This window comes from Squalius cephalus (assembly GCF_949319135.1).
Source record: "Squalius cephalus genome assembly, chromosome: 20".
Taxonomy (NCBI): Eukaryota; Metazoa; Chordata; class Actinopteri; order Cypriniformes; family Leuciscidae; genus Squalius; species Squalius cephalus.
Window position 1 is genome coordinate 15,794,990 of NC_137141.1, and position 18,444 is coordinate 15,813,433.

At 37.5% G+C, this 18,444-nt stretch overlaps 1 protein-coding gene across 16 annotated transcripts in view; it reads right to left on the reverse strand.

Annotated features, from left to right (window-relative positions):
• Window positions 1–18,444, reverse strand: part of nrxn3a (neurexin 3a) — a 282,065-nt gene that overhangs the window by 59,675 nt on the left and 203,946 nt on the right. For all 16 annotated transcript variants that reach the window (XR_013819368.1, XR_013819369.1, XR_013819370.1 and 13 more), the window contains one exon: window positions 5,044–5,225. Coding sequence is in view for 13 of the 16 variants with exons in the window: in XM_079852844.1 (XP_079708970.1) it covers window positions 5,044–5,225 (182 nt within the window). In the remaining 3 variants the exon portion in view is untranslated. The remainder of the gene's footprint in view (window positions 1–5,043; window positions 5,226–18,444) is intronic.

Sequence of the window (18,444 nt, forward strand, 5' to 3'; positions counted from 1 at the left end):
TTATGGCTAAAATAAATAAATAAATGCCTTAAATTAAAAAATGGCTTTTTTTTGGGGGGGGATGAGGAAAACGGCTTATAAATCATACTAAGTGATCTTTTTGAAAATCTAAAAATGCAGAACGTTTTCTGTGATGGGTCGGTTTAGGTGTAGGTTTGTACAGCATAAAAAACATTATGTCTATGGAAAGACCCCATAAAACATGCAAACCCAACGTGTGTGTGTGTAATGATTGTGCTTATGATTGTCAAAATAATAATCGAAAGCATGACCCAAAAAACCTATATGAATGCAAAAAAGGGGATCAAAATGACTTGTATTGGATGGTTTTCTTCTAAGTAAAGGCAGCTGTTTTATCTATATCAGAGCAATGAAATGATCATTTAAGAAATTGATTACAAATGTTTGAATGTTGCAGTAATGTTCATTTGTCATTTGTCAATTTCAATGTGCATGTACAATAAAAATAAATAAAAAAATAAACTCAATATCACTAATTATAGCTATAGTGTGTGTGTTTATGTAAGAAATTTTCACCTGGATTTTTTTTGAGGGAATGAAACTAGTCAAAGATTCTGATGAGTCTTCTTTCGTCTTATATGGGTGGTGTGGCGCAATGGATAAGACACATGCCTTTGGTGTGAGAGACCCGGGTTCGAATCCACTGTGAGCCACCAATGTGTCCCTGAGCAAGACACTTAACCCCTAGTTGCTCCAGAGGCGTGCGACCTCTGACATATATAGCAATTGTAAGTCGCTTTGGATAAAAGCGTCAGCTAAATGAATAAATGTAAATGTAAATGTCTTTCAGGTGTGTAAATTTTTTGACTGATTGTCTATGAAAGATCATATGAAGTATCATTTTTTTTAACCAAATTTACCCAATACATCCACTTTCTGATGGATACAATCTGTCTGTCCCACCCACCTTTACCAGTTGCATTCAGAAATATTTCAGACTAAAGATGGAGAATGGGTTGAATCATGTTTCATGTTCATTTTGAGATATTGAGGGCTATGAAGTGAGGGAGTGAAAAGACCTGTTATGATATTTGGATGAATATGTCACATGGACAGATTACATGTGAGAAGCAGATGGCACTTCTGTATCTTCACTTCCTCTGACTGAAGACACATCAGATGACTTTAAGAGAGAGAAACGCCAACATTGACAGTGGACAGATGTTCCCTGCTTTGATGCCTCATGTGTGGAGATGTAAGACGTTCCTTTCAAGTTAAAAGCATAGCTCACCCAAAACTGAAAAATCTGTCATCATGTACTCACCCTCATGTCATTCCGAACCCATATGACTTTGTTTCTTCTGTTAAACAAAAGGAAGATATTTTGAAAAAAATTCTCTTTTTTTCTCCATACAGTAATAAGTCAGTGGGGTTCAATGTTGCTTTAGACCCCATTTTCTTCTTGAAAATCTTCAAACATCTTCTTTTGTATTCCACAATATAGAAAAAGAAGGTCATAAAGGTTTGGAACAGCATGAGGGTGAGTAAATAATACAGAATTTTCATTTTTAGGTGAACAATAGACTTCTCTAGTTATCTAAGTTCACATACTTATCTCAAGAACAAAACTAATTAAAAACTTAATTAATAATGCTAGTCACGACGCAGTATTTCAGGTCTAAATTTTTATATTAATTTGCCCCTGATTGATTATGTGGTTTGTTTAAGGCCAGATATAAAGTGATTGGTTAGCAGAATCCGTCACAGAGTTTGCCATTTCAGAGGTGGCATGTTTGAAGGGCAACAGTACTGACATTTCCCTTGTTGCTGGAAACTGTCTAACAAGGGATTCCATGGTGTCACCAGCCGCTCAGTTCAGAAGTGTTAGAGAGACAGACGTTTACAGCTGAAAATAGCTCACTCATTATCAGCGCAGAATAAATGAGTGGAGGGAACCTTCCACAATCAGCCCAAAATAAAGCAGTGACATTTTGATCCATCATCACCAACTGCAATACTCTTCCTAAAGTTGAATATAAACACATTAGTGGTTTTAAATGTTCAGAGGACTAAACGTTTAGCACACCAATCTAAAAAGAGCATAATGGGTCCTGTATAGTGTTCCAAATGCAAAGATTAATTCCAGTCCAGTACATGCTAATCAAAGGCAACTCCCAATCACTTGTTACGTACGTTTCGAAACAGCCTGTAAAATACGGGCAGCTTAATTCCCTTTACTCTAGAGTTGTGCTCTAGATTTAGTTCATTTGGCAGAAGAGGCTTATTTCCATCAGCACTACACTGCTATAACGGGGAGGGTGTGTATGTGTGTCCATGTGTGTCATAAAGGGTAAAGGCAGGGGGTGAGGGTTTAGTGAAATGCCCTTAGTTATATTGCCCATTACAGAGCTCCAAGAGTCCCAGTGGACCACCAACGTGGGCCACAATAAAACTAGTGGACAGATGGAGATAGCCAGAGAAATATTCCCTATTCACATTCTGACAAAAAATAGACATCCGCCCCCCATTAAACTACAAGGTCACTTGTTTATGTACAAACGTGATAAGATATGACTTTTTGTTTGTTTATTAGTTTTGATACATATGTATAGACAGATGTTTTCAGATATGTGGTGAACCATTTATAAAATTAGGAGATACAAATCAACAATTGTTTTTTTTTCAGTGGTATTAAATGAATATGGCTAAAAGTATGTGACAATTTGTTTTAAATGTAACATTCAAAAAGCACATAGGCCTTTAAGTGTGTGTTTATCCACATTCTGTTGGCCATATATTGAACGTAAAAAAAAAAAAGAAATACTCAAATGACCTCATTGTTCATTTATGAGTAAAAGACCCCTTGGTGACAAACATTGTCTGAAAATGAATCCTTTTGTCTTTCAGAAAAGCAGGTTAATTACCGAACTAGCATCCATTACATGAGTGCTGAATTATTTACATTATGGACACATCCGGCCAAATAGAAGCCTTCGCTATGGATAAAATGTAGAAAAAAAAAGCTGATGGGCTTCCGTGTGGTACATGTATTGATTTTTAATCATTTGAAAAGAACATTGAGCAGGTCAGCAAAATAAAACACACCACTTCTGAAGTAATTCACAGTTTTTATGGCTGATCTGAGGAACAGGTTTTTATAATGTAGCTGTGTGGAGTGACAAACTTCTGTGGCATTGACACAATACAAAGATTAATGGAAAAGTGAAGCTGTGCAACTCGAAACAGAGCACTTTGAGAGACATAATTATTCCTGGATTGATTATTTACAAGGACATGCAACAAAAAAGAAAAAGAAACCACCCACAAGGTATCCAGGAAGCATATGCTGTGTTGTGTTGATTTGCGTCTATTCTTGACAAGCTCCAGAGCTACTCCGACCACTAAATATGCATATCTGTATGAAATGAAATTAATTTAAAGATGCACACGTGATATTTTCCCAGTTCCGGTATACCGTGCAACCCTATACCATTATAGGGTTGCGCGGTATACCGGAACTGGGAAAATATTGCGTGTCTTGAAAATAAACTGCAAATACAGACTGCGTGTGACAAACGCTGCCAGTGTGAAAGCATGATGGGTGTGTGCTGCTTCTGCGCTGTTTCTGCTCTGCTTGGCCGTCCAGTATGATGTCAATACGATATCATGATTTTGCTCATTTCGGTACTGGACACACGGCTGTTCCGAAGTACACTGCTAGGTGGCTGTTGTCTACCCAAACTGAGCATCTGTCGCTTGACCATCCTTACTACGTAAAGGGCATTAAGAGATCAGGTGAGTGCATCATTCAAACTAAATCTAGTTTAGACTTTTATACTTTCAACATTGATCAATGAACATACATAAGATTGCATTATTTAAATAACACGAAAGCTCCAGTGTGCTGCCACACTAGAAACAATGTTTAAAAGTATTTGGGATGGTATCAATTTGATAACGATATTACGGTATTAGATTGTGCAATCTGTACTCCGAACACGGGGACTCGAGACTCGACTCGGACTCGACAGTTGGTGACTCGACTACAACACTGGTTCTCGGTACCTTTCTCCAACCACGGTTCGGGACGCACTTGCACCGCGGTTGATCTCAAATCTAATGACGCATCTATAATCTGGTTTGTTGAAAATAACAATGCGTAAAACAGACAGTTTCTCTAATGTGTGTTTCTGTCGATGGATGCACATGCTGGCTCCCCAATAATAAATTACAACAGCAATAATCAAAAAACATGAACAAAACGGTCACTCTTAGTAAACTTTGTTTAATGCAAGGGCCGTATGCTCGAAAATGTTGCTTGTAGTTAGATTATTTGTTCTTTTTTTCTTTATTTTTATTTGACAGTAGTTGTTTTCTGCCTGAACATAGCACATACCGAACCATACCAAAACCGTGAACCTAAAACCGTTATACAAACCGAACCGTGAGCAATTTGAACTGTTGCACCCCTACTATATACAGTATCATGCTGTATTTGTAGTTTACATGATAAAAGCAATCTTAAAGTTAAGATATACCTCTAGGTTTTAATCCATTAAACAGGCTTTTGAGTTTTGGAAAGAAAAAAACTCCTGGCAATAATGTGTTTTCATATTTTTTTTTTTCTCACAGTGCTGAATGTCATACAGTGACTGTGAAACATGGAACACCTCACTTATATTTTATGATTTTATGGTGAAATGTGCTGTTTCATGTTAACTCTGGTGTATTTTAGTCAACATGGGCACTGAAAAAAATACAAGATGCTTACGCTTTGCTTACGCATCTAGTGTTAAACAGGCCTTAAGTCAACATTCAGAGACGATGTACAGCTTCAGCACTTCCAGAGTAGACAGACTCATGCTGCGACAGCTTACTAGTCACATCCGGTGTGAACAGTGTTTCAGATCTCTACACGTCTGCTGTGTGCTCTGGCTACTTCCAAACATGTTAAAGGGTTGTAGAGATATTCAAATGTAAAATGTTTGTTGTTGACCTTTAGTATTGACGTTTCTAGATGTGAGCGATCAGGTTAGGGTTAGACTGGTGTTAAGGTCGACATTAGAAAAAGCTCTGACTTACAATGTGGAGCATGAGGTAGTCTCCCAGGCCGGGGGCACTGTCGATGCGGATCAGGATGCCATCCTTGAGAGAGGTGCTAAAGCCCACTGTCAGCCTGTCCGTACGGGTGCTCGGGCGCTCATTGGCTGGCCAGTTAAAGGTTATGACGCCTCCTCCCTTTCCAAAGATATACGTTGTTCCAGCTGTAAAAAACAAGAAGAGATGCAAAGATTAGCTTATGTAATACTGAGACTTGACTCTGAACGTATTTAAACTGTGAGATTTTATGGAACCGTGTGCAGAAGAACCTTTTCGTAAAAAATAAAAAATGAAGTGTGACAATTAAAAAGCCTAATACCTAATATAGCCTATAGAAAATGTTTCTATCATGAATTTTCAGCCAAAGTGAACTATAAATTGAAGAGGACTATATATACAGTTTGGGGTCAGTAAAATATTAATACAATTAATTTGAAAGAAAATAATACTTTTATTCAGTGAGGATGATGCATTACAGTGATGGGACAGTAAATACTTTTACATTGCAACAAAAAAATCTATCTCAAATATCAACTTTCTATTTAGTTATTCTATTTCTATATAATGAAATTCACAATTCACTCACATGTCATATCAAATGCAGTAGACAAATAACAGCAGAAAACGACACGTTGTCACATCCAAAAACGCTACTAGTACTAGAAACCAATGACATGCCACTAAAATGTCCTCTTCAAGTTTCCACAACTAGGCCAAAGACTTTGAGAAAAGTCCTGACATTTTTAAACAGTCAGCGGCAGCTCTTACTCACGTTCTCGTAGCACTAGCGATCAGACCTTAAGCATGAATAATGCCCACACCTGGGTCAGAAAAGTCATAATTCTTCAGGCTCATATTCTCAGCAGAGCCTGCTGGAAAATGCTGTGACCTATCCAAGTTAAATATAACTCTTTCCAGGGAATAACAGCCGGAGCCTTTGATGAATGAATTCTGTTATTATCATGCATTATACTTGGGAAAAGGTAAACGCAAAAGGCTTCACCTGGAATAGAGGCAGGGCAATAATTCTTTCTGATTTGTCCGGTGCATGATGAAACGGTGTCTCGGTAAACAAAAGCACTGTTGGTTAAACTGCAATTTCACGGGACTATTTGTTTTGGACAACAGTTGCAATGGTGGGATTGTAGTGTAAAGCAGTTCTGTTGATTGTCCCTCCGCTTTCAACACTCCACCAACAAATGGCTGCATGTACGCTAGGAAGGAAGACAGCTGGCAGAACTGCCCTCCACTCAAGGGGCCTGTCAAGTGGAACATCTGGCCCTGGAGCGGATCATGCACTCACACAATATATCGCCCCCCTCCATCTCCAGCAGACACGGTCCCTTTATGGCTCTCATTCTCAATTTGAGTCGTTGACTTCAGCGAATCCTTCCCTTGACAGCTTGGCAAGTCATCGGGGCAGCAGCATGTAATGTATATGCAAGATGCATCCAGACACATTAAGAAGTTATGAATTTACCGTTACAGGCGACGCATCCGTCATTAACTTCTGACAGATCGCAACAATACAGAACGGCAAGTCACAGCTGGAGATGCGATGCCGCCATAGGTGCAATCTTTTGCTCACGGACAAGACAGAACTGAACCTCATTTGCACTTATGTGTCTATGTTTGAATGAAAATTATTCAGAGGTAATGCATTTAATATCATAAGCAGAGGCACGAATTCTTTTGCTATTACGGTTTTACTCAGAAAGCACTTAAAGGTTATTACCTTTCCTTTTTTTTTAATGATTTGGAGGTGCTCTAGACTTGCGCTGTTATGTCAGACATGTAATGACTGTGAGGCTTTTAAAACAATTAAGAAACCTAAGTGTGCCGTTCCTTTCTGCATTTTGATGAGCTTGCCGATATTTTCCGTGATATATTTCAGATTAAGACGTACAGGGGAAAAGCAGCGGAACATTTTAATAAAGAGGAAGGAGTGTCAATGGTTTACTCAAAAGCAGTGTCTGCCTGCAGAATGGAGGATGTTCTTTAATAAATTAGCTGCCAGCTTCAAACAACCCAGCTAATGTGAATCTTAACCTGATAAGCATTCAAATGAGGACAGAACCCCACAAACAGAAAAGACTTATTGAGACGCATACAATGTATGTCTAGACTTTATTTTAGGGATCCAAGTACTAATGGTTGCCTTGGATAGAATTTTCCATTAAGTAAAAGGGCGGTATCTCTTGGTGTTCTACCTTTAATAGATAGTCCACTGACCTACAATACATAGACTGAATCATCAATAACCAGTCAATTATCTTACAGAGAGTAACAGAAAACATCCTGACATTTCCCCACGTTTACGTACATTGCAATGTGATATGTGTATTCATGTCTGTATAGCTGATGTGAATGTTATTGAAATCATTTAAGGTACCAAAAAACAGAACAAATGTTTGGGAAAGCAGGAAATAAGAATGTTTTGTCACTTAGTAACTGCATATCAAACTAAACTGTAGGTCCCAATGTACTATTAATTAAATATTAAACACACTTCAAATGTCACATTTTAGAATCATAAGACAAATAAATACAGTGCTCTACCCTCGGGTTCAAAATCCATATAATTAAGTCCAAAATCAAAGCTGAGATAAATACAAAAATACCCATGAGCCCTTGTGCTTAAATAATTCAATTATTTGTATGGTCAAAGCATGGGAGAGCACAGGGTCATTTTTAAGAATAATATAATATTAATTATTTGTATAGATGTTAAACAAAATGATATAAAATATTATATTCTAATATAATAAATATATTAATTAAAAACAAAATGTAATTTAGAATGAAATATTTTAAGCAAATGTAATTAAACGATTATGTTCTATAAATGAGCAATATCACACTAGTAGCCATGCAATGTTGATCTATATCAGCACGGCTGTGATTCGGCCATAGTGTGCGTGTGTTTATATATATATATATATAGTGGTGTTCTTGAAAAAATAATTGAATAATAATTAAATTATTTATTAATTGAAAAATGTTATTAATTGAAAAAATAATGTAATAAATAATAACATATATATACACAGTGGGGAGAACAAGTATTTGATACACTGCCGATTTTGCCACTTACAAAGCATGTAGAGGTCTGTAATTTTTATCATAGGTACTCTTCAACTGTGAGTGACGGAATTTAAAACAAAAACCCAGAAAATCACATTATATGATTTTTAAATAATTAATTTGCATTTTATTGCATGACATAAGTATTTGATCACCTACCAACCAGTAAGAATTCCGGCTCTCACAGACCTGTTAGTTTTTCTTTAAGAAGCCCTCCTGTTCTCCACTCATTACCTGTATTAACTGCACCGGTTTGAACTCGTTACCTGTATAAAAGACACCTGTCCACACACTAAATCAAACAGACTCCAACCTCTCCACAATGGCCAAGACCAGAGAGCTGTGTAAGGACATCAGGGATACAATTGTAGACCTGCACAAGGCTGGGATGGGCTATAGGACAATAGGCAAGCAGCTTGGTGAGAAGGCAACAACTGTTGGCGCAATTATTAGAAAATGGAAGAAGTTCAAGATGACGGTCAATCTCCCTCGGTCTGGGGCACCATGCAAGTTCTCACCTCGTGGGGCATCAATGATCATGAGGAAGGTGAGGGATCAGCCCAGAACTACACGGCAGGACCTGGTCAATGACCTGAAGAGAGCTGGGACCACAGTCACAAAGAAAACCATTAGTAACACACTACGCCGTCATGGATTAAAATTCTGCAGCGCACGCAAGGTCCCCCTGCTCAAGCCAGCGCATGTCCAGGCCCGTCTGAAGTTTGCCAATGACCATCTGGAGCAGGGATGGGCAACTTCGGTCCTGGAGGGCCACTGTCCTACAGAGTTTAGCTCCAACCCTGAAAAAATCACCTGCCTGTAATTTTCTAGTAATCCTGATGACCTTGATTAGCTTGTTCATGTGTGTTTGATTAGGGTTGAAGCTAAACTCTGTAGGACAGTGGCCCTCCAGGACCGAAGTTGCCCATCCCTGATCTGGATGATCCAGAGGAGGAATGGGAGAAGGTCATGTGATCTGATGAGACAAAAATAGAGCTTTTTGGTCTAAACTCCACTAGCCGTGTTTGGAGGAAGAAGAAGGATGAGTACAACCCCAAGAACACCATCCCAACCGTGAAGCATGGAGGTGGAAACATCATTCTTTGGGGATGCTTTTCTGCAAAGGTCACAGGACGACTGCACCGTATTGAGGGGAGGATGGATGGGGAGTATGTATCGCGAGATCTTGGCCAACAACCTCCTTCCCTCAGTAAGAGCATTGAAGATGGGTCGTGGCTTGGTCTTCCAGCATGACAACGACCCGAAACACACAGCCAGGGCAACTAAGGAGTGGCTCCGTAAGAAGCATCTCAAGGTCCTAGAGCGGTCTAGCCAGTCTCCAGACCTGAACCCAATAGAAAATCTTTGGAGGGAGCTGAAAGTCCGTATTGCCCAGCGACAGCCCCGAAACCTGAAGGATCTGGAGAAGGTCTGTATGGAGGAGTGGGCCAAAATCCCTGCAGTGTGTGAAACGTATGATCTCTGTAATTGCAAACAAAGGTTTCTGTACCAGATATTTAGTTCTGCTTTTCTGATGTATCTAATACTTATGTCATGCAATAAAATGCAAATGAATTACTTAAAAATCATACAATGTGATTTTCTGGATTTTTGTTTTAGATTCCGTCACTCACAGTTGAAGAGTACCTATGATAAAAATTACAGACTTCTACATGCTCTGTAAGTGGGAAAACCTGCAAAATCGGCAGTGTGTCAAATACTTGTTCTCCCCACTGTAAATATATGTTATTATTTATTACATTATTTTTTAGAGAACACCACAATAGCTGAACTTGATGACACATTGAGAGACACAATTACTTAGGGGAAATTCACCTCATTTGGTTTGAAAGTATATAACCACAGAAAACTGCACTCTAATCATCTCATCTCAGCTTTGATACGCTTATCATTGTTAAAGGACAATCACCAACAAGGGTATGTCCCTTTGAGACGTATGGTTAAAGTGATAAAGCACACATGGTGAAGAGTTCCATGCAGCATGTCACGTAGTGAAAACCACAGCCTTCAGCTGCTGCATTAAAACTGCAACAAGACAGTGGCAAGACAGATAAAAGAATGGCGTGTCTTCCATGCAAGGTGGAAGTTCAAAGACCTGTCACTTGATCATGCATAAGATCATAATGTAAGTGAAGATGAAATGCCTCCGCTCAATACGTGATGCGCCCGCACCTTCCCTATTGATATTCTGTAAGTGTGAAATGGAAATAGCGCTGCTAAGCTTCGTCCCCCCAAATTTGCCAGTAAGATGAGAATGTTCAAAAGCTCAATCTGATCACATACATCACAGCTTCTTCTTTTCAGCCCGACACCATGCACGCTCAAAAATTGCTTGCCTGTACACACAGAGATGTAATATCTGAAATAGAGTATTTTAAGCAGTCAGACACTGTGCTAAAATGATCCCAAGAGTCAACAGTATAGAGCCGCTCTCACAGCGGGTGTCGGGAGGTTTAAAGTCTATCAGCTCAGCAATTGGTTCTGAGCTACTTAGATAAGAAGGCGATTAGAAAGGCGAGCAGGTAGGAGTCCTGTCTGCTCAGAAACTTGAATGTGAGTTGATGTGAAGTTCTAGACTCACGTTTACCAGATTTCTGATTCATACACAATGACAAAAAAGGCAGCGATACCAGACATACGTCATTGACTTTCAGTTTGAATTGGGTTTTTAATTTAACTAGCAAATGAGTTATGCTCGTAGTTTCAAAGCGTGAAACCCACAGAAGATATGTGGGTTGAATAAACCCATTTCTGCCTGTGGGGCACTTGCGAAACTGCATGAATAGCATTCGTATTCTTTCATTTTCAAGTGCAAGTGTGACATGACTGGCCGAGCGATCCTTGGTGGATGTTTCTGTAAATGCTTCAGAGATCGAGGAGGGAGACAGATGGGCAGACTAGTACAAACAAAGATCTCACTGCACAATGTGGAGATAAAAAGAGGGAAAACGGTAAATTGGCAACGAGATGGCATTTTGATAGATCTCTTTTCAGCTCCTTTAACCCTCCCTCCCCCCATAATTTTCCCAACCATTGCACTCAAACTTATTCCAAGCATGTTTAGCTACTCGAGAGAAGTCTTTTTCGTTCAATCATGAAGAGGGGTTGCTCAGGCCGCACTGCTTGGCAGTCAAGTCTTTCCCCGGAGAGCGAAATTCAATAGAGGTAATGATTACTGTGAGGGCCAGTACTCAGGAGTGAGATGGTACTGCCAACCAAAATCGCCAGAATAAAAAGATAAAAGTCTCATCAACACAACAAGATAAACATAAAATAAAATGTAAATAAAACATAAAAACATAAAAATGCAAATCATGAATATCAAGGATGTAAACAGAAATGAGAACAAAACAATTAGAAAAACCTGTCTTGCTCCATAGCTGTCTCGTTTTCTTTTTAATGTAAGAGCGTAGGAGGGTTTACAAAATGCTCGTGCACAAAACCTCATTACCTTCATTGGATGTTTAAGGATGTTCACAATTTTTTTTTTTCATGACTACTAATGTGTGTAATTGTAACACAGCTAGCAATAGTCAACTAAAATGACTTTCATTGGTCAAACAAACACATAGCCACGCCCCCAAAACAAAGCCATTGGTTGATCCAAACACTGTGGCTCTGTGAACACTTTAAAAACATTATTCAACCAGTGTTTTTATTTATTTTATTTTATTGATGTACTATTTTAGAATTTATTACTATTTTGAATAGAATAGTATTTACTACTATCTTTTATTTTTGTATTTTCAGTTTTCATTTTTAATTTGAGTTTTTAATTTAATTTAAATTGTTAATTTAAGTTTAAAAAATATTTCTATTTAGGTTTAATTTCATTTGAATTTATTTCAGTTTTACTATTTGTTTGAAGTTAATTGCCAAGGTAACATTTCTACATTTTTTTTTTAAATAATAAGGTTTTCATCTAATATTTATACTTTATTTTATTTCAGCTTTATTAACAAAAAATATATATTTGTGATAATTTTAGTTCAACAATAACACTGAATTCAACATATGGTCTACTTTTATTTAGTTAAATTAACAATAAAAGTAAATTATGTTAAACACATTTCTAACATATTAATAAAACATTTTATACATTTATTCTGATATTGATATTATTATTTTAATATTATATTAACATTACTATGATATAATATGAAAAAAGGAAACATATTTAGTGCTGTATCATTACCATTCTTAAACGAATCATTCAGATTCTGTGAACCAAATCAAAAGATTAATTGAAAAGATCAGACTTACACAAATGTTTCATTCATGAATCGGAGAGCTAAGGTGGAAGAGGTGCAAAATACACTTAAAAAGCACAAATGAAAATATGATGATTCAGAAGATAAATAGACTGCATTTTAGCTATGAGAATATCTGCTAGGAGCCAGTGATTTGCACACTTGTGCACATTTTTAGTGGTCTTGTGAGTGTGAGATAAAATCTGGCTTGTTACATCACCAAATCCCACACTGTAAAAAAATATTTTCATGATTGGTCCCCTTTTTTCCCTTGGTCGGACATTATTAAAGTTAGAGCTTATTTAGAGATATCAGCCGAATGGCTTAGTGCAGGCGCTAATGGATCCAAGGTTGTATCTCGTAAATTACCCCACTAATAATGCCAGGAATGCCTGATGGCTTATGCTTCCGCTAACCCAGACGTCGAGGTCACTTCCGTGATTTGGGAAAAGCCCGTAAAAGTCCTTTGCAAAACTCACAAGTGTAAGGGAAAAGCTAGTGAATTTAACTAAATGTTTTATTAGTTTTTCCTAAGTGTTGAAAACTTATTGTTAACTAATAATTGTTGCAAACTGGTACCACCAACAAAATATTAGTGCATTCCTGGAACTGGGCGTCGTTACACTACATCCTTATGCATCGCTTTCTGCCAGGACTTTTACGGGCTTTTCCCAAATCACGGAAGTGACCTCGACGTCCGGGTTAGCGGAAGCATAAGCCGTCAGGCAAGTGTTATTTAAATAAACTCCTGATGTACTTACAAACTTTCCAATGCCTCGTTTTATGAGTACAGAACCTATTTGTACTACTGTGGAAGTTTGGTACCATTCCGGGCATTATTAGTGGGGTAATTTACGAGATACAACCTTGGATCCATTAGCGCCTGCACTAAGCCATTCGGCTGATATCTCTAAATAAGCTCTAACTTTAATAATGTCCGACCAAGGGAAAAAAGGCTTCAAGGTCATGGTGCAAAGGACCCTAGGTTGAAATTACTCCGAACCATCCCTTTAAATCAATCTCCTTCATTGTATTAATATTTTTAATTTCAATGAACTCAATATTTTAAGGCAACCAGTTAACTTACTTTTTTAAGTTAAACCAACAATATTTTTTTACAGTGCATTATTCTTCTCATTTCCTGTGCTCTCTCAACAAAAAGGACAAAAATATATCACATCACTATGAATATTATTAGATAGAACACTATATTTGGCATCCACAGCAGCCTCTCCAAATTTACAACTGTTTGCATTGTTCAGTTCCCAATCATTCCTCTTCATCGGTGAAATATCTGACAGTTGCTTTGGGAGATTAACAGATTTCATTTAACTAAATAAACTCTGTGCAGGAATTGTGCCAATTACAAAGTGCTTACCTCATCTGAGGACATATTGCTCTGAAATACAGCAGGAAATGTGAGCCGACATTTGGCATTTCAGCCTCCAGCTAATTTTTAATTGACAAGATTACAGGATCCGGAAAAAAAAAAAAAAAATCTATATGTTTGCTTATGGATTGTTTCAGAGACATGCAAACTCGACAAGCAGGGAAGGATAATCATTACAACACACAGCATATTGATTCCCTATTCACTAGAGCTGAAAGATTAGGAAATGTATTCGTAATGTGGCTGAGTGGCAAGCTTTATGAATTACTCCCATTCGACAAACACATGCAGAGACAGCATCCATTGTGCAAATGTCCTGTGGGCAGGGGAATCGTGTTACACATTTCAAAGCTACCTAGGTCTCACCACACATGCCGAAAATATGAGTGGTACTGAGGCTTGCTGAAACCAAAAGCTTCACCGAGAACGATGACGTCACTCACGGCATTGATGACTGTGAACATTTCTGCCAATTTCTTGTCGGGCTGTATTTCATGGCTGGCTTTTCAGCAGGATGGAGCACATCCTTGAAGCAGAATGTGCTCATCTACTGTGAATAATCTCTAAGTGTTTGCCACACAAAAGAGAAGACAAATGAGAAGCATCATAATTACAGAGAATGACTGATGGCTTGGCTTTAAGCACAGTTCTCTCGCACCGATAGCCTCCGTATAGCTTTTAGATTCAAGATAGCACTGGGTAACCGCCGTGTTGTTTTGATTTGATTCGATTCATTGGTTTGGCATTCTGGTATTAAAGGAATAATTTATTTTGAATTCAATATTATGAACATTTTGTCAGCAGTCACTCACCCATATGTAATTTCAAACTTGTGTTGAACGCAAAAATCACTAGAAAAGTAGGTAGCTATATTTCAAGACTTCTGAAGTCATACGACAAATTAATGTGACCGAATCAAGTCAATTAGTTGAATTCAAGAACAGATCAGACAGATTCAACATTTCGTGAGTCAGATAGGAATGAGAATTTACTGACTTTTAATTCCAATTCCAGTGCATTCTGGGAAATTAAGTGTTCATTCACTGTGGTCCATAAAATGTATTAATTTTAAATGAATATTAATAATATTTAAAAGGAAACATTATTAATATAATATGATCAAATGAAACTTATATTTAGTTTTTTTTGTTTTTTTTCAGTTTATCATTATCATTCCTAAATTATAATGACAGATAATGAAATTCAGACAGGTTTTGTAAACTGAATCAAGATTCATTGAGAGATCAGACTTACAAGAATGATTTGTTCATGAATCAGAAAGCGTAACACAGAGAGCTATTAGGTGGATGTCAAGATTTTGAGTGAATAACGACAAATTTTAATCTACTTCCTACCCAAAGTCTATCTGGCTTCAGAAAACTTATTTACGCCACTTTTATGGTGCTTTTTGAAGCTTGAACGCTTCAGTCTGTGTTCCTTGTAACTTTCTTGCTCAGGTTTAGAACAACATGTGGGTGAGTAAATTATTATTTTTTTTTTTGCCCATCAATTCTTGTGTTTTATCCATGAGAAAGAACAACTTAAAAGAAAGATGCACATTCTGATTGAGATTAAAGTGATCTTTCGGTAAGATGCATCTGTTTTTGTGTCTCTGCTGTAACTAAATTGCAGTGGGAAACTAAATTAGGGTAAGAATTGTATTTTTGTGTGGGGAAAACACTGGGTGGTAATCTCCACAGAAAGTTCCAATTTTTCATGTGAACATAATGTGGCTTTCAAAGTCTCCACAACACAATGGAAAAGAAATATGCAGGGAAGCCACAGCAGTAAGCCGTGTAACCCTCACTGTTACCATTCCCTGTGTTCCCCAGCTGTCTGACACTTGACTGTTCACTGGGATAATTGGCCATTACTTCTACTTTTGTGAAGAGTCCTACTCTCCGAGATTTCCTAAGGTTATATTATGACAAATTATCCAATTTGCTCCACACTTTAGTCGGTGGCATTAAGCCAGCATTGGTAATAGGTTACAATATTGTTAGATTTATTTCACTTTGGTATAGAGAGAGAGAAAAAAGTAACTATATGTATATACAGTCCACATAAAATTTTCATTCTGGTCGTTCATGTGAATTTTATTGGATTTGTACATGCATTTATAACTTAATACTGCATAGGGGGTATATGTTGGGCTGTCTCATCCTCTAATGTGTTGTTTTGTACACCGTGACCAATATTGCCGGTGCCTAATGGTTATATTCTCCAAAGCCTTCCTCCTTAATGTCCAATAAATTCTTGTTATTCTCCCTGCCTGGTCCACTGAGTAAGTGTTGCCACCTTGTTGTCATGACGACAGCCTCTGTACTGTACACTGTTGGTGGGAACATTATATAGTTATATCACAGGAGAAGTTCTTGAACTTTCCGATCAGTGGCATCCGTTGGCCGAGTCCCTCTGATCTCAGTGTGGGTATTATGTGAGTGGTTCACTTTTTATGCCTCTAATTACACATAACTCAGTCTCAAATTTCCTTTCCCTCAATTTGGCCAAAACGCACAAAGTTTAACTTTGATCAGGGCTTTGTGGTTTGAGAGTTTGTGAAGTTGAGATACCACACAGCTGACCTCATCCAGACAAAGATATCTGATCTCTTTGCATAGCTGGCTTTAAATCGCTGTCGATGTTGTCCAATTAAACAAACAGACCTGCTCACAGGGGCTTTGATTGGAGATAAACGCTTTGATGTTGGAGATAAATGCCTTGGCGTTCCTTAGGAACACACATCCATGGATACAGGATTTCAGTGGAAGGAACGACAATGAGCTTTAAATTCAGAATGTTTTTGACTAAAAAGACATTTTTCTATCCATGTCATGCCATGCCGATTGAACTAGTGTACCTATGGTTTCAGATTCTGACATTCAGGAAAGTATGAAACAACTTTCCACAATTTAAACTTTAAACTTAATACAAAGATTTTTTTTATTCAAATGACTTAAGAATTTACTGAATTGTAATTCAAAGAAATGTAACACACATAGTGTTCTTCCAGTCTGGTTCATGAAGGTTAAATAATACAATTTTATCTCTGATCAATTATGATATAATTTTGTTTTAACAATGCAATATAATATTAGTAAATATTTAAGCAATTTTTATAATTTTGTAAATAATTTTTATTTTAAGCAGTTTTAACATTTTTATATGACAATATACTATACAATTTATGTAACAATTATTTTTTATCATATAATATAATATGATACAGCAAACTAAACACAAATTTCCTTTCAAAAATCTATAATTTCAAACATAAATCTATGATAAAAAACATTGTTTTCATATTAATAATATAAAAAATAACATTCCAATGACTGTGATAAACGTATTATCATATTAAAACTATATAATTATTATATTATATTGTGATATTATTTTTTATTTCATATTAAGATATAATATGATAAAATACTAAATTAATTTACAATTCTATCTACTGTATCTATACTGTAAAATTATTGTTGGTTTAACTTTTTGAGTTCATTGAAATAAAATTTTGAGTTAATTAGTTTGGTTTAATAAATATAAACTCAAAATATTGTTTTTAGTTTTCTTGATTTGTGATGACAAATCAAGAAAATATTGTTTACAGATATTTCACATTTTTTACAAATGTTTTTATCTATCTATCTATCTATCTATCTATCTATCTATCTATCTATCTATCTATCTATCCATCCATCCATCCATCCATCCATCCATCCATCCATCCATCCATCCATCCATCCATCCATCCATCCATCCATCCATCCATCCATCCATCCATCCATCCATCCATCCATCCATCCATCCATCCATCCACTCGCTCATAAGAAACTGTCCAGCACAGAATCAACACTGCAGACTCAAAAGCTCAACTTGGCTAACATGTATGATTCATGCTACCGGTTGCCCCATGAGTGTACAGTATACACACTCAATAATAAAGTCAGTCCTTTTCAGTAAGAACGGCCAGAACAAACCAAGTCATCTGAAGGTGTGAGAGACCCCATAGATTCAGGATATACCAACAGCATGTGACAACAAGCTCAGAGGAGGGGCACAGCAACCAAATTACCAAGCATCCTCAAAGCAAATGAACAAACGCGGCGAAAGAAAACAAAGCACCAACAGATCTCCATAAAGCATCAAAATGCTCCAGTTATCATCAATGTTGCAGGTATCCGCAGTGCAGTTTAATACTGGAAGCACAAAGAACGCTGGACTCTGGAGGCCCCTTCAAGCAGGTTGAGCTCAAAGAGGGAAATGCTCTTTTCTAACAGTGCCCTTTCCATCTCCCACTCTTTCTTTCTTTGTTTCGCTCTCTCTTCCCCTCTCTCCTCGCGCTTTAGCACGTGCCTCTTATCGCATTAGTTGCCTCAGAACGAGGCAGAGAGCAGGCCAGAGAAGGCAGAACGTGGGAGCTCCTGATAGCACTTTCTTTGTTGTTCTGTCTCTCCTCCTAAGCAACAATGGCTTCGCCGCTGCGATGCCAGCAGCTGCCGAAAGATGTGAACACCTATGTGTGTGTGCGCTTATTCATTTCCATCACCGCATTATTTTCTTTCCCACTCTTTTCTCCCTCCCTGCACGTTGCTAAACCCGACTCCCTTTGAAGACGCACTTGGTAGAAAAGGA